Source organism: Phacochoerus africanus, chromosome 8 (assembly GCF_016906955.1).
Source record: "Phacochoerus africanus isolate WHEZ1 chromosome 8, ROS_Pafr_v1, whole genome shotgun sequence".
Classification (NCBI taxonomy): domain Eukaryota; kingdom Metazoa; phylum Chordata; class Mammalia; order Artiodactyla; family Suidae; genus Phacochoerus; species Phacochoerus africanus.
Window position 1 is genome coordinate 95,924,374 of NC_062551.1, and position 20,997 is coordinate 95,945,370.

Genomic DNA, 20,997 nt, shown 5'->3' on the forward strand with positions numbered 1-20,997 from the left:
AGAAAAACACCTATGGCATTTTGGTTCAGTAAAGAAATGAATTATATCCTTGATAACTTGAAACATTACTTGCTGTTGTAGGAAATTCTTAAGAGAAAGTCCCCAACATTCCAAACAATTCTATGCTGGAATCTGAAATGTTTTATCCAGTGCTAGAATTGCATTGTATTAGCAAATAAAGTAGCTGTGATTCATAATGAAATCTAATAACTGGCTAAAATATTAAGTATCTTTTATGACCACTTAAAATTTAGGGGTTTCTTTTTCTTTTTTGCTTTTTAGGGCTGCACCCGCAGCATATGTAAGTTCCCAGGCTAGGGGTCGACGGGATCTGCGACCAACACCACAGCTCACGGCAACACTGGATCCTTAACCCACTGAGCAAGGCCAGGGATCGAACCTGTATCCTCGTGGATCCTAGTTGGGATCATTAACCGCTGAGCTATGAAGAGGACTCCACTTAAAACTTAGTTTTAAACTTCAAAATTTGGCAATATGTATTGAACACTTACATTCAATTGTATAGGATACAATTAATTTCATCTTGAAAAAATACTAATAAAACTAAGGAAATGAGCACACACACTCACAAACCAGTACACTCTCTCACCAATTCTACAACTGTAATAAATGTAATACTGTAAATAAGCACCAGACAAAGCAGAGCACTGGGGAAAGAACTCAGTGGCTTTAACGAGTATGTTATAATTTTTATAAGCTAGGAGAATGGATGCAAATGGAATTCTTAGAACATTATTTAAAAATAGACTTTTAGAGACAAAGGTCCTGACTCACTCTTATATACATACAAGTTCATCTGTCACAGACAGCAATGTTGACTTTATACACTGTAGTTTCCAGCAGCATCCTGTACACTGAGAATAATTAAACAAGGTTGTCAGATCTACACAAGATGGACCATTCAAATCTGTACAAGGTGGAACACAGCTGTCCTGGGGCTACGGAGTACGTGATGTGCTCACTGCTGCTTCTCAAATGCAAAAACCAGGTAAATACCTAAAAAAAAAAAAAGAAAGAAAGAAAAGATAGAAGTTGGTTTCTCATATCCTTAAGGCAACAATCTTGGTCTTGCTCATAATTTGCTGGAAATTCTCAAGCAGCTTTTACAGAGGAAAAATTGCATTATTTCTAAGAGTTCTTCAATTATTTTGAGTCATATTTAAGCAGACATGGGATCATATCTGTTTATGTGAAAACAAATATACACTTACTATAATATTCAGTGACATCACAGCCCTGGAGAAAACCAATTCAACAGTTCTAAAACTCTCTACAGTTTGGGGGAATAGCAAAAGCAAAGCAAATGAAAACTTAAAACCCTTATGATTTAATTCTTTTTACCTGGAATAACTGTACTACTGGGAGTGCATGGGTACCCCAAATTTTCTACTCAGAAAAAAAACCAAAACTAATAAAAAATTGTAAAGAACATATGCAACATGCATGTTAACATTTATCCAATTATCCAACTGTTGTGTCGTAGGGCTTGGTAAGGGAAGTGAGCCAAAGCCACGTGATTCCTGAGGGCCCAGCAGAGACATTCCTGCATGTGCCTCCCCACCCCACCCCCCAACCAAGAGCATTCTCCCCTAGGAAAAAGACTTCCTGCTTTGACCTGGGTTCAAAGACATTTGGATGCAACCATGGTTCCCACTCTGCACTCTGAGGTTCAGACTGACTCTATCTTCTAAGAAGATACCAACACATCTTACAGCTAGGAAAACAACTGGAAAAATGACATCTCTTCAAAACATCACAAGGGTGTTAACATTATTCACTAGGACACTGAACCAGAAAGTCAAGATAAGAGGCCATGTGGTGTGCAGTCCTCACCCCTTGCTCAACTGTGGAACAGGGGTGGGTGGACCACGGAGGAGCGCTCTGCCCTTCCAACCCAGCCCACACAGGAGCACCACGGCAGTCTCTCCAAACACTGTTCTCATTATGCTATTCTTTGTCCCTCATCCAAAGGCTCCTTGGTCTTCTAGGAGAAATGAAATGTGGCTGGTGGCAGAGTGGCCAGATGGTCAGGTCACGCAGGGTGATCAACATGCACACTCTGCTTGAGGGTAAAGAAGCAGAGCCCTATAGCAAGCACACAAGCAGAGGCCAGCAGTACTGAGCCTTCCAGCACTTCCAGCGATCTTCCTGCAGCCAAGCCTGCCAGACCCACTCCAAGCACACCTGTACCTACTGCAGGTAACCTTGTGGTCCTGACTGGCCTTAATTGAGGGTCATTTAAGACCTCTAAGGAGTTTCCTTATGGTGCAGTGGGTTAAGAATTGAGAGAGAGGGAGAAGGAGAGCAAGAGGGAAAGGAAAAGAGAAAGAGTGAGCACACGAGACGGGGACAGAAAGAAAGAAAACCAGTAAGATGCAGTGCCTGATTCCAGACCAGCAATTAACAATAGCAGACTTCTGGGGGGTTCCGGTCATGTCTCAGCAGTTAGCATCCACCACTAGCATCCATGACGATGTGGGTTCGATCCCTGGCCTCGCTCAGTGGGTCAAGGGTCTGGCGTTGCCAAGAGCTGTGTAGATCACAGACGCAGCTCAAATTCCGAGTTGCTGTGGCTGTGGCCAGTGGCTACAGCTCTGACTGAACCCCTAGCCTGGGAACCTCCACATGCCGTGGGTGTGGCCCTAAAAAGACCAAAAAAACCCCCCAAAAAACCAAAAAAACAGTAGACCTCTGGAAGGCACAGGTATACCATTTACATTTTTATCCTCCAAAGTCCTTTCACAGATCTTTATATGAGTCAATACTCGAAATGTTTATTAAATGGGTTATCTTTGAGCTTCCCTTCAACATGACCATCATATATTAACATGACGAGTGGGGTGATCTTTTAGGTCCTCAGGTGCCATAACCATCATCCCAGCAATGAGGCTCAGGGCCAACTCCTGCCACACTCATCTGCTGAAGCACAGGATTCACAACTGGCCAGGCCTCAGACTTCTCTTTCAAAGGCAGGGATGCTCTCAGAATGTCTCCATCATGGCTGTTCCCAATCCCACAGCCTCTACAACACCCTGCTCAGTGCTGGTTCACTACATGTCCCAGTACTTCTTACGCCTTCACTGTCAACATCAGAGAGATCAAGCCAAATAAAATACATGGAAGTGCTCCACAGGCCAAAATGTCCAACAGAAATATGAGGTAAAGACAGCACATACGGATGGCTTCGTCGCATGAGCAGACAATGAAAATATTCACGAAAAGGAACGTCTTGCATGTATCTCCTCCTGGCCCTAAACAGCTGTGCCAGACAGGGGAGTCGGACACACAATGGGTTCTGCGCAAATATAATCACCACTGCTCCCCGCCCCAGTCTAATCCTAAAGGTTTCAGATTTTAACTGTCACTTTGAAACAATCTTTGAAAATGTCAGTAAATTCACACATATGCTATACTCACTTGTAGCTTCCCATTCCGATTTACTTAACGTTCCCTAAAATTAAAAAAAAAAGAAAGACAATTTCAGATTGAATACGGAAGTGCACACATGCTTATATTTCAGTTAATGGAGAGTTCCCATAGTGGCTCAGCAGAAATGAATCTGACTAGTATCTTTGAGGATGCAGGTTGGATCCCTGGCCTAGCTCAGTGGGTTAAGGATCCAGAGTTGCCATGAGCTGCGGAGTAGGCTGCAGACATGGCTCAGATATGGCATTGCTGTGGCTGTGGCATAGGCCAGTGGTTACAGCTCTGATTCAACCCCTAGCCTGGGCACCTCCATATGCCACAGGCGCAGCCCTAAAAACACACACACACACACACACACAAATCAGTAATGGACAGAGATGCCCTAACTTTGCTATAAAAATACAATGACCATTACTATTACTATGATCCGAACATACAACAGAAATCAAGGAGGTTAACCTTTAATGTCATTTTCTTACCACTTTTGCCCTGTGCCAAACTCTCTAAACCATTGATTCTCAACCAAAGGCTAAATCTGAATAAAGATGGTATTTTTGTGTATGTGTAACTGGAAAAAATACCAATCTCACATTTTTAACTTGGACAATAAAAAAATAAAAAGGCCTATCTTGAAACATCAAATAACCCCACATGAGGGAGTAAGATTTTTGTGTTTTTATAAGAGAAATCACAAGATAAAGTATGTATCATACAAAGGAAATAAATTGTATTTAGTGATATACTTGATACTTTGCAAAAGCACTGAGTAACAGAATATAGTGGCAAGTCTAGTAACTAATATCATTCTGAAGAAGTAATGAATGTAAATATTTCTCTAAGATGTGAGCAGAAATGCGTTACACAAATATCTATAATTTCTATTGATGACAAAGTCACAGCTAGAGCTAATACCGCTGCTGTGGTTGTCTTACATTCATAATTGAGGAAAATGTAAACTTCCACACAGAAGTCAATGAAAATCAAAATGTAATTTTTCCCCATCTAACTTCGTAAGTCCCTAAATTTTACCTATAAACACTGTGAGTCAGTAGTGTTTTGGTTAAGATTTAATGATATAACAAGGAAACGCTCAAGGCCAAGCCTATAATTTTCCCCTCCTTACTCAAATAAAACACTCCATTCTCAGTTCATTTATTCTATATTATACAGCTATAAAAAGACACCATAACTTAAGAGAGACAGATTAATGTATAGTATCTGATTTGTAATTCAGTGAACCCAAGTACTGTAAACTAGTGAAATAATTTTCTAAGTTTCTATTTTCTATAAAACGTGTTAAAAAATGAAAACTCACCAAAGGTAACCTCACTTGACTGTTCTTCATGTACTTTGCTGCATGTTCATAGTCATCTGCCTTCTCAGAGGCAAGTCTGGAATTCTCGCTTGCAGGGTATGGCTAGGGAAGCACATGAAATTCTTTAGTTGAGACATTACACTGAAATTTACAGTTCAGAATTAAACACACCAAATCACTGAAATAAAATAATTAAGACAATAATGTCTAAGTATTACTTCAGGAATACAAACTACACATACTTCTGAAATATGAAAAAAAAAAGCGAAGGAAATTGTCTCTGAACAAAGCAACTGTGTGGTCGATGCTGAGCATGATCAGAGCACCTGCAAAAAGAGATTCAACACAAGGATCAACAGCATCCTGAATCACCACCAAGGACCACTGGACAGCAAACACTCACACCTCCCCAACTCCCAGTCAAAGGTTTTTTTCTGCTACAACTCAAAGCTGAAGGAAATTACCACCAGAAGAGCTAAACATTCATATGAACATTATGGTGGCTTAACAGCCATGGAAGTATGAACAACAACTAGAAATAACACACATGAAACACTCAGTCAACAGAACCCTGGGAGTTCAAGAAGGAAATATCCAGCCTCCAATAAGGCAGTCTCCACATTTCTATGGGAATCTGAAGAAAGGCCTCGAAAAATGCTGTTTCTAAGGGGAGCTGGCCAAACGTTTATTTAAATTACTTCAAGCATTATTTTTAATCCATTTTAAGTACTGGCTCTTTATATTACGAAGCAAGGTGCTTTGTAATGCACATAAAACAATGAACTACATAAACTATTTTAACAACCATCTACTCTACAAAGTTTTAATTTCTTTTTGTCCTGTTACAACAGACCAGCTAGCAAAGAACCACTTTTAAGAAAATGATCCAGAAATGTTTACTTTGGTATCTTCTTTCCCCCCTTTCTCTATAAGTATCCTACAGCAAGCTCAGACATTAGAAATTTAGCTATCTGTTTGCTATTTTCAAGGTGTTTCATCTTTGGGACATCCACAGTGGCCAGAAGCCAGGGTGCTGCTCAATAATAGCCTGCAGTACACAGAGCAGTCCCAGAGGCCAACAGTCCTGAGAATTCCCAGGTTAAAGCAGTACCTCTTAAGAAAGCAGAATTCATGAGGGCATCCTTCATTCATCAGGTATTTCCTGGGCACCCACCAGAGAAAGCTTTTGTACTCAGCTCTGTCCAAATCATTGAAGAGTCTGGAGGTGGCTCAGATTTACATATCTGTGTAATTTATGTACTGAGTGCGTCCGTGCCCCTGAAAGGAAATCTCAGAAACAGCCAAACAAGTTTACTACAACCGCTCTAGTTCTAAACACTCACCTCCAGGGCTTGCATTCTTTTTAACAGCATTTTATTTTCATTGTTCTTTATCTTTTCCTCATAGAATTCCAGAAACGTTTTTTGGTAGACTAGTTTCATATTGTACTTCTTCGCCATTCTGTCCAAAAAAGATCATTTAATGAAAAGGCTTCCAAAATATCTGTAACTCCTCACACAACAGTGACATCTTCTGGGCTTAACTAAAAACCTTTACAAATTCATAAGAGGATGATGCAAAATGGGTGGAGAGCAACACACCAGTGGCCAGGCCTGTAAGGAAACACGAAGTTAAATCTCACTGGGTCACAGGGGGCTCTGTTATTGTGAAGTGAGATGAAAGGCTCTGAGGTGGGGACAAGGGCCATAAGGAACACTTTTCTACCAACTCCGCCTCATTTAACTTGCTCTCTCACGTCGCACGGAAAATAGCTGCCAACTTCCTTCTTAAAATATTTTCTTTCCTCTCTTGGATTTCCTGGGAAGACACACTACTGACTTTTGTCCTATACCTTAGATTGCTTCTTCCCAGATCATTTTACAACTTCCAAATGTCCAGATTCTGAAGAGTGTAGTCCGGAGGCCAGCTCCCTGTCACCCAACTCACACAGCTTGCAAAGTACCACAGCTGAGGCCTCTCTTCTGTCACTCATTTAGCACACCAGGACTGTAACATACCCGGATCTGAATCCCACTAGCCTGTTCTCCTGCCCACCTTTGCTATTTCAGCAAGTTCATCTAACAGACTCCTACCAGAAACCTCGGAGTTCTCCACATCAGCCCCTCCCATGCCCCTGTGGTTGGTCCCCAACTACAGCCTCTCCGTTTACCTATAAAACCTACTCCAAACAGGCCCACTCTGACTCTGTCATAAACCATCATCCTGCTCCAGCAACCCCGTCCACCCAACAGCTGTACCACTTCACTATCTCCCTGCTTCTATTCTTACACTCAACCAATTTTCCAACTGCAGTCAGGGTAACCTTCAAAGTGCACACGTCCCTTTCCTCCTTGACCCCTTTCATGGCTCTGCAGCACACTTTGGGCACAAGTCAAGTCTGTAACATGGCCTTGAAGGCCTTCATCTATGCAGGAATGCTGCCTCATCTGGAGCCACTTGGACACTGACTCCTTAAGACCCAGTCACAACGGGTTTCCTTCAGCTAAGCTCTGTCCCACCTTGGGGTCTTCACACATGCGGTTCCTTATGACAGGACACTCTCCCTTCCTGACTCCACTGGCCAATGCGTCATCCTTTAGAAGCTAATTTAAACATCACTTGGGAGTTCCCATTGTGGCTCAGCAGAAATGAATCTGACTAGTATCCGTGAGGATGCAGGTTCCATCCCTGCCTTGCTCAGTGGGTTAAGGATCCAGTGCTGCCGTGAGCTGTGGTGTGGGTGCGGCCCCAAAAGACCAGCTTCCTTAATTCCTCAATTATATTACGTCTTCCTGTTAGGCTCTGTGTATCTTTCCCTGCTGCATCTGTCAAAGTTGTTTACTATGTGAGGATGATTTCCGGCAGCAGGTAAACGAGGAGACGAAGAAAGGGAAAAAAAACTCTGAAAAGATAGATGGGAGGGCTTGTGAGGTGACAGGTGAGGGGATGGGGGTGCAGGAAACATTTGAGGACCCCCTGGATTTGTATGTAAGAGGCATGTGTAAGGCAAGAGTCCCTCCTTGGAGGGACAACTGGAGTAAAGTTGAAGTCTCTTCTACTGCAGACAGTTCATTTTTTATCATAAATACCCAAAATGAGCCTTCAGAGATAAAACCAAGTTTTATACCTAAGATATAGCATAATTACAAAGAACTGAGACTCAATGACCAATTTGAATAGGTCTGCCACACATAAAAGCATATTAATGAAATGGCAAAAGGACATCTCAAAATTCCTATGCATTTTCAGACTGTCTCCCTGAATATGCTTCAATAAATAATTTTTTTAAAATGTAGATAGTAAAGTGATGACTTTGAATTTATGTTTATCATCAGACAATTTAAACAGAAAAAGTGGCTAGTGTTTGCTTATCATTAAAAACAAAAACTTTCATTTTATTCTTTATTCTTTTGGGGTATACTCAAATTACCAACTTTGTCAACCAAAAATATCAGCTAACATACAAAACATGTAAAATGACATGCTAAAAATGTTAATTACTTCTTTCATTAAGTTGAAGAACATAACAATTTCTAAGTTTGCTGATTTTAAGGAAAATGTGATTTAAATTTTCAAATCTTATAGTTCATATTTATAAATTGTGCATATTTTCCAATGTTCAGTCACATGCTAATTTTTTTCTTATTACTGTATAAAACTCTTATATACTATGGAACTCCTGAAAATCTGACATCCATAATTTTATAAGCTGCCTGAGATACAATTCAAATAATCACCAACCAACACAAGCAAAAAATAAAGCTCTTCTTTTTCCTCAGTTAATAAAGACATGTTTTTTTGGGGGGGGGGTGTTTGCTTTGTGGGGGAGGCTTTTTTCTGGCCATGCCTAAGGCTTATGGAAGTTGCCAGGCTAGGAATTGAACTTGAGCCACAGGGACGACAATCCTAGGCCATAAGGGAACTCCAAGCAGGAAGCAGTTTGGTCAGCTGTGACATAGCCTGCACTGAACTTGACCCTTCCTCTCTCCCTGTCAGGGAAGCCCTTAGACCAGGGGGGTGTCACAAGGTCCTCAAACCTTCCCTGATAAAGCCCGAAACCCTAGCTCTTCCTGTGTCTGGTCTGCCAGGACTCCTAGGAAATTAGGTGCACCATTGAAAACATTCCCAAATCAAGATTTTATTAACACCAGTGCCCAAGAGACATAGGCAATTTCATAAGATTTGGTGAAAAATAAAACAACTTCTAATATCTATCTTTGTCAAAAGGAGGATCTCTGCTTTGGGAAGACTCATCTTATGTTACTAAAGGTAAAAGCAGCTACTTTTTAAAAAAAATCTTTTGCTACTTGTAGAATCAATTATTTTCTGCCATAAGCTGAGGGCAATAGGCTCTCTTTCTTACCTACTGGATAATTTCAGGAACAAAAAATAAGAAATCTGCGGCACCAACCCTGGGTTTGAGGTTAACCCCAGCCCCCCCCCCCCCCCCCCCGGCCCTTTTTTCTTTAAACAAAGCTATACTTCTTTGGATCCCACTTAAAATAAGATGACTAGAAGTACTGATTTTTTTTTCCTTTTCTTTCTCTCTTATGGCAAAAAGAGAACAGTAGCAGATTAATGACATTCTTACTCATTTAGCAATGGAAAATAGACCAAGAATTCAGGGACATCCACAACACCTTCCAAGTTGAAGTCATACTTGCAGCCAAATAAAGGATAATCTCCTTTCTTCTGAAATTTCACAGTATATATTTCATTTCCAAATGATTCTGTTTCTGAAGCTTCAAGGCGTCTTCTATAAAGGTTATCCCCAAATCAAAATAAAAAGATTAAATTTGTTATTAGGTAGAACTTGTTCTAATACAGATAGCACAATTTTAGGAAGACATTTGATTAGCTTTTAATTGGATTTGAGCTACTTTCAAGAAGCAATACACTAAAAAATCATTAACAATCTCATTAATAAAATTAGGCTGAAAGCAGCTGACAGCTGGTTAAGTCCAGTGCCTCATATCTCATCTAGAATTCATCTAGCAATACCACCTCTGGCTTTTGGCTCGATGTAACATCAGTCTCCAACTTACACATAAAGATGTGTAAAGGTTTGTCTGTAAATCTGGCTTTTCAATTTAAATTTTGAGTATCTACATTAACAGTGTGCTCAGCCCTTGTGTGATCAACATGGCATGTTTTATAAACTTTATTTCTGATAAGCATTTGCTACTCAACAATAAGCTTATTTTGGAAGTTCTCTTGTGGCGCAGTGGGTTAAGGATCTGGCATTGCCACAGCTGCGGTGCAGGTCACAACTGCAGCTTGGGTTTGATCCCTAGCCCAGGAACTTCCACGTGCCATGAGTGCAGTCTAAAAAAAATAAAAATAAGCATATTTCTGAGTGTTTTACAACCACAATATATTTAAAAGTACTTACATCAATTCAAAGCTATTAGGAGTGGTACCAATAAAATAGCCTCCAGGGCTCAGCCTCTCACAGGCATTTCTGAGCATGATGTCAGCCTGCTCGTAGGACTCAAACGAGTAATGGCAGACGAACTGACAACTGCAGATGTCAAAGCACATTTCTGGGTCACGAAACTTATCGATCAAAAGTTCCTGAGACAAATTAAAGTGGGTCAAATTTCTGAAGTTGGCTGCAACATAAAAACTTCTCAGTGAATTAACTTCTAGAATTAGAGTCCTTAAAATAAAAATGGAGATTCCCTTCCTACCTCCTTTATTACATGTCTTAAGGGTCATAATAAAAATATTCTTTCTTTCTTATTCTGTGGAATATGATTCCCATTTTCACAGTGATTTTAAAAACTAGAGATTCTAAAATCACACTTAAAAAAGTATTCATCAATTTTGACATTTAAAGGAGTCAATCCTTTAATTGACTCTACTTGGAAACTAATGAAAAATAATAAACAATAACTTGGGTTTAAAGAAAAACACAAAGCTGGCTTTTGGGGCATTTTTAAAAAATGCAAAAGCATTTTTAAACGTTTCCAACTTCCCAGCAGTGTCCTACCACTTCTCCTTTCCACTTTTACAACTGCAAACACAATGTTTAAGATTAAAGTAATAGCTTCATGAGCTAAAGTCAGATAAGACAGAGTTCACGGGAGGTGCCTTTGTAAGTCTTCCAAACATTAGATGTTAAAGAAGTTCACCAACAGGTGGAAAGTGGAAGACACCAGATTCTGAGATGCTGAGAAACCACCCAAATAGGTTATCAGGTGAACAAAACATAAGTTCAGATCTATTTTAAACATTAAAAATAAATCTTGTATATGCAGAAAAGCAACACATGATTTCCAAAGTCAAAATGATTAAAAGCTAAAAATCCCTAGCAGTACTCAGAGGGTCATTAAAGGAAATTTATCATGAATAGAATTTCTGGTTGAAACTGAAAATGCATGTCCTAACATTTTAACATCTCAAAGCACATTTTTAAAAAAGAGCTGATTTTTAAATCATTTACCCAACCTAAAAACACAAAAAATAGACCAAAAAAATACCTTTGAACAATCAGCAGTAATAAATTCTGCACTGAAAATATATTCATTGTCACGACAACGATTTTTCATGTCCTCATACCTCTGCTGACACTGTTTGACAGAAACATCAGCAATGTCTGGAAGGGGGACAAGAGTTAGTAATGTCAACGAAGGCCCACAGAGCTAAAATGGAAATGCAAAAAAGGGGCACAATCTAGACTTTATCTCAACTGACAAACTGTGGCATGGAATCGTGCCTTAGAAAACAAAAGGCCCCATTATTTTCAAAAGTAAATGCTCCATTATTTTCAAAAGGAATTAAAGCTTTCTCAAGAGGTACTGACAACAGAAAAGTTCTATCAGGATTTTTAAATGCTTAAAAAATTTAGATTCCAAATTCAATTATAAAACCTAACCCTATATGCCCAGCTTTTTACATTTTCTTAATAAATGTCACCTGCCTTTTCCCAGTGTTGAGGTTTGCACTGCTGGTGCAAAAGCACTGGCAGCGGGCACCTTATCATGAACACCAGGTAGGAGAACCAAAGGTACTGGCAATACTTGGTAAACACAGTTTTGACTGCTATAAACCAGCAGAGAAAGAAAAAAGAAAAAAAAAAGCCAATTTCATTTAAGAATGTCGTTGATAAAGCAGTACAAATTAATTTTATTAAATCTTGGCTTATTACACTGTGTGATGAAATGGAAGGTAACACAACATTTCTGCTACACAACAAAGTCTGAAAAGATCTGCCCTTAACTGTGTTGTGAGCTGTACTGGGCACTTTTTCATATAAAATAATTTCACTTGAAAGAAGCATAGACAGACAAGCTGGTTATTCAGACCTAGTAATCTGACAGCCATTTTCCTGAATGAACAAGGTGAGCCTGCCACTTCATGGAAGCAATTTGTTACCAATGATAAATTTGAGCTTTCAAGTGAAAAACTTCCACCTACCACCATGTGCTGGGCATCTTTCCAATAGTTTTTTGACTGATGGTGACATTAAACAAAAGTGATTTCTTGATGCCAACATTCAGAAGATCTGTATGACTTTAGTGAACATTATTTTCCATATATTACAAAATCTCACAGGGCAAAAGATCCATTCAAAGTGCAAAACAGATGGATGGATTTAAATATAACAGAATATGAGGAGTTCCACCGTGGTGCAGTGGGCTAAAAATCCAACTGCAGCGGCTCAAGTTGTTGTGGAGGCATGGGTTCAATCCCTGGCTTGGCACAGTGGGTTAAAGGATCAGGCAGTTGGTACAGCTACAGCTTGGATTCAAGCCCTGGCCTAGGAACTTCCATATACCTCTGATGCAGCCATAAAAATTTAATAATCATAATAATAAACAATAGAACATGAAAAGTCCATCACTTCAGTTTCAGATTCCTCATTGTAACTAACTTTTAAGGAACTACCACTTGTTGGATTTTGATGTGGCAAAGACAAACCTCCTCAATTATCTGAAAATACAATTACTTATCAAATAAAACACATCTCAACATGCTTATGCAGAAACAGGTGTGAGACTCCAGCTGTTTTCTACTAGCCCAGCCTCTCTAAAGGAATTCGCAAAAATATTTTTAAATGCTAGTCTTCCCACTAAATTTTATCGGTCATGAATTAAAAATACTTTTAAAGCCTCAGTTTTAATTTCTATAATTGTACTGTGGTTCTGAAACTGAAACATGACAAGCGCCAAGTGAGGTGGTGCGGGGCACTCATTGTCGCCCATGTGCGGGAAAGAGCATGATGCCTGTTTGCCCCTCTTCAGGGTTAAGACTGACCAGTAGGTTCAGTTTTTGATTCATCTGGTTAAGTCACTTTCAACCTTTCCCCTAATAGGTCTGGCATCTTTTTACGATTGTTGTTTAGATCTATTATTTCAGCAATGGTAGAAAATTTATTTATTATGATTTTCCAATAAAGAGGAATGTTCTCTTTTCAAACATCTGGTTACTTTGCAATATGGTTCATATGGGGACAGAGAAAATAAATAACTCACTTCCCCCCTTAATTTATGAATTTCAGAATAATGAGTAAGCTTCCTTGATCCTTCCAAGGGTGAACAATGAGATTTTCTTCCCTTTGTTCCATTATGCTTTAATCCACTGTAATCACTGTTCTATCTTACCAGTACAAACTAGCTTGTCAATTCTTCCCTTTTTCCATTTGAGCAAATCTCCACCTTTACCACATCCCAGGTCCAAAACAGTGATATCACGTTTTTTTTTTCTGCCGCACCTTCTCTAAAAATTCTCCTAAAAAAGAGAAAAAGTCATAATAAATGAGGACTTTTCCATTTTTACTAAAACATAAACTCTTACCCCTAACCTACTAACTTCTGCCTGACATATAAAATAAACAGATTCATTAATATAATTACTTGCTAACACTTGGGAAATATTTAAAAACGTGACTAAGAGTTAATTAACTTGATCCTCTAGCATTAAAGATAAAAGAGTATATGTCAGATATTTCAGAAGTGAAGCAAGGTTTTTGAAAGTTACTTTCAGAATCAGATTCAATATTAAATAGCAGACATTTAAAATTCTAATTAATACAAGAATACCCAATGCTTCCTTCTGATAAAAGAAAAACCATTCATAATTTTTCGTAGTTCTCTTTCCAAAGCCAACTGTTCAACTTATATACCTAATAAAAATAATTATGGGACAAGAAAGCTTGATTTTGATAAAAGATGTCAAGCCTATCTCCAAAAGAAATGTAAGAATAGTCAAAAAACTATACATACCTCTTAATTTCACCATTATCAGAATTCTTAAAAACTCTGCAGTAAAAATGGAATCTTTTATCCCAATCTACCAAATCACATTACAGCCAACAAGTGTTATCAGAAGGTCCCCATACATCACGAGCCAGATGGTTCAAATAATAGTTAAAGGTATGTTAATATTCTTAGACAACTAAAATATTCAGCAATTCTAAAATTTGATAAAATACTGAGTCCTAGATCTACTCTTCCTGTCACTCTGACTTTAATGCTTTCTATTTCCTATGTGTACTATTTTGACTGCTAGTACTATTCTGTATAGATACTTCTGCCTTTCACTGTCTGCAGGATCTTAATTTCAATAGAAGTATAAATGTTCCATATTTAAGGTTTTGCTACGACTCTTAAGAAAATAGCATAAAATACAATATGGAAACAGTGAAAACAGCAAGAACTATAAAATCTTATTTCCTCACATTAAGACTAATGAGAGGGGTAGTCTTCATGAAACATTTAAAGGTATCTTTTTTCATACTTAAGAATCATACTCAACTATTACCAATCCATAAGCACCAACAAGGAAGAGAAAATGAATGACAAAGAGTGGGTGGGTGTTGAGAATAGAAAGAAAAAAGCCAGTGAGGAAATGTGACACAGAACACCCTGATTACAGGATCAGTAAGACAGGTACAGAGAGAGAAGCACTGAGAGTTGGTAAAATAGCTCAAGAAGAAATGGATACCCAGATGCTGAGAGAGGAATTTCGCTAAGTCCAAGTGTTTCTAAAAACTACCCATTTTCCTATTTATAAAAATAATATAACAATGTGAAAAAATATGGCTGAACTTAAAAATACTTATTCAATAAATAAATACATGAATAGATGACACATCAGGAAAAATACCCAATGATAAGTTATCTGCATTACTGAGGATGATGAATGGAAAAGCTGAGATAGAAAATATTAAAATGTGTTTGAAATGAGTCCAGTTCCCAGTCCTAACACATCTCAGAATGGATAATTTATCTTTAAAAATTAGTAAATTATTGTCAGAATTAATAGAAAGTAGCCACAATTAGCCCTTAATTCATTACAGTGTAACTACAAAAGCACTCTTTTCCTGAGGTTGACTTTTAAAAAACAAAAACAGAAACCAAAATTTAAATATACTAGCTTTAAAAAATTCTCTAATCTCAATTAAGTGGCTATTTAATGTACTCAATACACAAAGCAATAAATATATCTTGAATCATATTTCCTCCACTGACTTGCATTTCAAAAGTGAGTTTCCACAGATAAGATGCTGTCCAAAAAGTTGAATGTCTTCCTCAATCCTTAAAGTAAACTTCATTTTTTCTCCACACACCGTATAAGAAAAACAAGTTCAAAAGACAGTCAACATACATGACCTTTACAGATTAAAAATCTAAAATAAAAAAATCATGGCAACGTCCATTTTCTTGACTATATGGAACTTGAATGTTTAATTCAACAATATATCATTGCTCCAAAACTATTAGAGTAAAACAGATTATTTAACACCACTAAGTAAACTTAACCCTAAATAAATAAGAAGTACAACTGCTTTCTGAAAGCCTGACTAACTTAAGTTGATACCAAGTAAGCACTCATCAATATCTTATGTAGTCAACCATATGTAAATACAAAAGAATTTACCTCAAAGGCCTAGATTTAGTTTTGGCTCCAGTTTTACTTAACCAAGGTCTGAGGATTAAGTGACTAGTACCTAAAAAAATAGTAGCTTTCTGTATGATTAACCATTTGGGGAGAAAAAAATGAGACACGAGCTAAAATTAAAAATTCCAAATTATAGGAGTTCCCGTCGTGGCTCAGTGGTTAATGAATCCAACTAGGAACCATGAGGTTTCGGGTTCAATCCCTAGCCTCGCTCAGTGGGTTAAGGATCCAGCGTTGCTGTGAGCTGTGGTGTAGGCTGCAGACGTGGCTCAGATCCCGTGTTGCTGTGGCTGTGGCAGTAGGCTGGCAGTTACAGCTCCGATTCGACCCCTAGCCTGGGAACCTCCATATGCTGCAGAAGCAGCCCTAGAAATAGCAAAAAGAAAAAGACCAAAAAAAAAAAAAATCCAAGTTATAAATCAAAAACCAATCATACCAATGAGGACACTTTTCATCCAATTATTAAAGTTTCTTAGGTAAAAAATTCGACTTTGGCTACGTTTCTCTAAACCAACTTCCTGGAGTTCATTGTAGTGAGCAGCCACTGCTGAGCTGTGTCCTTCTTCCAAGTTCTGAAAATAAAAGAATGAAACAAAATTAAGAAACTGAACAAGGCGAAAATAAGTCTAAAAGAGCATCTGACCTATATACGGATAAAATTCTACTGAAATTGGTAAACTTTATTAAGCAATGGCATAACCACAGAAATCCCACTGATTATAATCACATGCAAAGTTTTCCTATTCCCTATTGTTAAAAACCAACTCTTTATTTAAAAAGTTTTCATCTTAATCTTTCGTTTGTATAATTTTAGTACCAATGTTTTAATAACACCAGTACTCTTCCAGAGTTCTGATTTACACAATTCAGTAAATCTCACTCAGTGGATGAGGTGCCTACAAGTGGATAAATACAAACAATTATATTACATATAACTGTTGTGGGTGTTAAATAAGATGATAATACACAAAGAGGTTAGAGCTCAATAGGCTACATTCAGTGTCAGTGATTTCTATTATTTGCCTGCTATTAACCTAATTCAACAGTTTCAATTTGTGCCCTCATCTAAGATCCTGAAGCATTCTGTAACAATGCCAGGTAGGTAAAGGGCTTCAGATTTCCCCACTTCTCTGGTCAACCAAAGTGCTTCATCTGATACATAAAATCAGTAGGAGGTTTAAGATTTTCTCTTGAAAAAAGGGTTTTACTGCTAGTCAAAGTCTGCAAACTATGTTTATAATACAAGATGCTCTGTATTACAAGGATTCAAATTCCACTAAGGACAAACACCTGGCCTATCTGCCACTTTCTTCCCTGATGGCAGAATTTTACTCATTCAGAGTAATCCAGATCCACCTCAGATTGTTACAATATAGTAATCCCAGATGAAAATGGCTTACTAACCCTTGCTTTATAACATCCCTGCTAAATACCAGGCTTAGCTAAAATTGTATATAATCACCCTAACAAGAAGCTGGAAACAAGAGTTTATGGAATTACATTAAGAAAAGAATGTAAAGCTGGGTATTATTTTTAAATTTATTTTTTACATGATAATCTCAACTACTTCAAGACACACAAAAAAAGACGAACAACTAATTAAAAAGGAAAAGAGGTAACTCATCTGGACTTTATACTCTTTTGCCTTTTTGAGAACACAAAGAAAAAGCAAACTGTAAAAACTGCCTTTTAAGTTTCTATTCAAAGACTTCTGAAATAACATTATCTCATAAGCAGAAGTTTTACCTAAATAAGAACAACTGAATTATGACTTAAACCCTAGTTTACAAAGATATCTATTAAAAATAGAATATCCTTTTTTTTTTTTTTTTTACAGCTACACTCCAGGCATACCAAAGTTCCCAGGCTAGGGGTCAAGTTGGAGCTGCAGCTGCAGGCCTACACCACAGCCACAGCAGCCAGATCTGAGCCTCGTCTGCGACCTACACTGTAGCTCATGGCACTGCCAGATCCTTAACCCACCCAAGGCCAGGGATCCAACCTGCAAGCTCATGGATATTAGTTGGGCTCCCTACTGCTGAGCCATGAGGGGAACTCCCAGAACATTCTTAAATTATGTAAAAAACAGTATTATTTCACAACTGCTCCACATTTAAATTTGATATATTCCATTACTAAAAAATAAATTCAACACACCTTTCGCTTTTCGGGAACATCCTCAAGTTCTATTTTTCTCTTTTTCTGAGTGCCATCTCCAGTAGAAGGTTCATCTTTTGTAAAACCATCACTTTCCATTCTTCTTTTCCTTGAAATGCCTTCATCATCTCCAGAACCTTTTTCCTCTGGGACAATTCCAGCATCAAGTTTTCTTTTCTTGGATGGAGTGTCTTCCCCACAACTAGAACTTTCCTTTACAAGATCGTCCTCAAACTCCATTTTTCTCTTTTTTGGAGAGCCCACTAGCCCACAAGTAGGAGCCTTTTCAGAAAGCCTGGTCCCGGGAGAGGTTGTATTTTCATCAATACTGAATGAAGATTCAGTTTCTGAATCTATTGATGTTTTTGCCTCTTTAAGAGAGAGCTTTTCACATTCCTCTGCTTTTGCCGAATTTTCCATTTTTGATTACTTAGATGGCACAACTTCATGAACTAACACTGAAATGGCAAAAATTTGATTCTTACTTGTAAACACTACTGCTGAGATTTAAAAAACAATTTATACCAGAAACAAGCCATTTAATTTCAGCGATCAACTAGTTTACAAAAATTCATCTGAGAATACTGAAAACAGTTATCAATTGATATAGACTGCATATGAATTCTTGAAAATGATAATATGGAAGTACTGATTATAATCCTGGAACACTTCTACTCTCTCTTTTTTAAAATTTTATTGGAATATAGTTGATTACACTTTCACAATCTTATCCACAAAAGGAATCATTGGCATTAAAACTGACAAGATAAAAAGAAACTTTTTTAAATAAAAAATAATTTAAAAAGGGGAGTTCCCGTTGTGGCACAGCAGAAACGAATCCGACTAGGAACCACGAGGTTTTGGGTTCGATCCCTGGCCTAACTCAGTGGGTTAGGGATCTGGCGTTGCCGCGAGCTGTGGTGTAGGTTGCAGATGCGGCTCAGATCAGGTGTTGCTGTGACTGTGGGTAGACCAGCAGCTATAGTTCCAATTTGAGCCCTAGCCTGGGAACCTCCATATGCTGGGGGTGAGGCCCTAAAAAGCAAAAAAATAAATAAAAGTAAAAAATAAAACTGACAAAGTCAGTTCCATTTTTATCCTGTCCCTTACTCTACAGTCTTGTTTCGCAAACTATGTTCTGGACACTGTAACAAATTCATTAGGGCACAACAGAACATTTAATTTTTTTTCCTTTTTTGTCCACACTTGGAGCATATAGAAGTTCCTGGGCCAGAGATCAGATCCAAGTCACAGCTGCGACCTATGCCACAGATCTGGCAAAGCTGGATCCTTAACCTGCTGTGCCACAGTGGGAACTCCAGGAAATATATTTTATTTACTTATTATTATTAAAATATAGTTGATTCACAATGTTTTGTCAAGTTCTGTTGTACAGCAAAGTGACCCAATCACACATATTTCCCTGTGCCCATCCATTCCAAATACAACATTTTGCATCCAAAAACCCCTGCAAAACTTAAGAGATTCATACTGCAATCTGACATCTGAAAGGTATCACATACACAGCTTAAGAAGAGCACAATTTTAACTGAGTAGATTGTATCACATTCCTTTAAATGACATCAGAACCTGGTGAGGCTGAGATTTTGCTGGCACCACAGAAAATCAACACAAAGAACAAGAAAAGTCTGGGAACCTACAGCTGACTGCTAAAATACTTATTTCATAATGGGAGTCAGAATGAGATTAGAAATCCAAGAAAGCAGAATGGCTGGACAAAAAGTTTCAAGACTCAGCCAGCAACTTAAGGACCATTAATCTTTTTCAAATGTATTTAGGCCTATGTGTGAAATGGGAGTTGGAGAGAAATAAGTGAACTATTTACTGGATAAGAACTTAATAAGTACTTCAACAAGTTTAGTTAACTCCTACTACAGAAAAGCTCAATAAGGCACTGTGAGTGAGTCTTCAGAAAGTTTACAGCTTATATATACCACTATTAAAACGTTAGGCTGTATTATTAAAACCAAGTGGAGAAGAGAAAGCAAAAGTCCAAAACTCAGTAAGATTCAGCAAATTCAGAACTTAAAAGTTACAAAGAGAGAGACAAAGTCTTCTGAGTATTTCTTCTTCTCTCTAGAGCAGAAATAGTCACTTAACGGAATGGGTAAAAAATCACTCTAAATCAGTAAGGGTTTGAAAGGATATTAGCTTTTACTACCCAAGGTTTGAGGTAACAAAATACCAAGACGTGCCAAAACTGGAAGAACTGAAACAGAGAAAAAGAATTACCCATAAATGTAATTTTATGAATAACTACTTAAAATAATTATCTAATAAAGCTGCCCACCAAATTATCAAGTCCCTAGCTCTCCTCCTTGCTAATTATTTCCTAATCAGAAGTAGAAACCGGTTTTAATTCCAAATAAATCAAAGCAATTTATTATCTTTAGCTATAATTAGTTTTAACTGTAAATGTAAAGCCTAAATTCAGTATTGGGAATGTAAGTTAAATTTATTTATATTTATCTGTGATATTTCCACAGATGAGATGCCCTAAAGACCATTCAGTCAGAATAAACAGCACAGAATTTCAAACGACCCCAGAAATGGGTACGCATGTTTGGGCCCGACATCCCAGTGGAATAATGATTAAGCTCCCGACGCAAGAGGACTGCCCTTCGGAACCCTGGAAGAAAGACTCGGGTAAAGAGTCGATAGACACAGCCGTGGATGCGCATCAACGACCTGCCCGGCATCTCCGTGACCTGCGCGGCAGTCACCCCCGAGGTTGCCCGGGGACGACGGGCCAGGCGCTCGAGCTCCAGCAGGTGAGCTCCATGTCTGAACCGCCAGCCAGCCAGCCAGGTCTCCTCAGGCCGAAGGACGCACAGGGCCGCCCGGGGCGGCCCGGCTCGGGTTCCAGCCTTCCGCGCAGGCCAGGCGGCTGGCCGCTCCGGCTCCGACAGCCTGGAAGTCCTGAAGCCGCTCTCGGGTCTCTCCGACCCGGGCGCGCTCCGCGCCAAGGGGTACCGGTGTCCGCCGAGCAGCCCGGCCAGCAGTCAGAGCTCCCCTTCCACCCGGCGGCCGCCACACACAAAGGGTACGGACCCAGCGCCGGAGCCACACACTCACCGTCTAGCCATCCACGACTCTTGTTTGCGGAAGAGGCGCCTCGCCACGCGCGCGCTGTGACGTCACTACCGGGCAGC

At 38.8% G+C, this 20,997-nt stretch overlaps 1 protein-coding gene across 1 annotated transcript; it reads right to left on the reverse strand.

Moving 5' to 3' along the window:
• Positions 1-668: 668 nt before the first annotated feature.
• RNMT (RNA guanine-7 methyltransferase) lies at positions 669-20,995 on the reverse strand. Its single transcript, XM_047793590.1, is given in 12 exon segments — positions 669-1,017; positions 3,439-3,472; positions 4,763-4,864; positions 6,106-6,223; positions 9,354-9,518; positions 10,155-10,336; positions 11,245-11,360; positions 13,369-13,468; positions 13,470-13,495; positions 16,104-16,239; positions 17,825-18,282; positions 20,921-20,995. Coding segments are annotated over 11 exon segments (1,437 nt in total). The 5' UTR covers positions 18,245-18,282; positions 20,921-20,995; the 3' UTR covers positions 669-979.
• Positions 20,996-20,997: the final 2 nt, after the last annotated feature.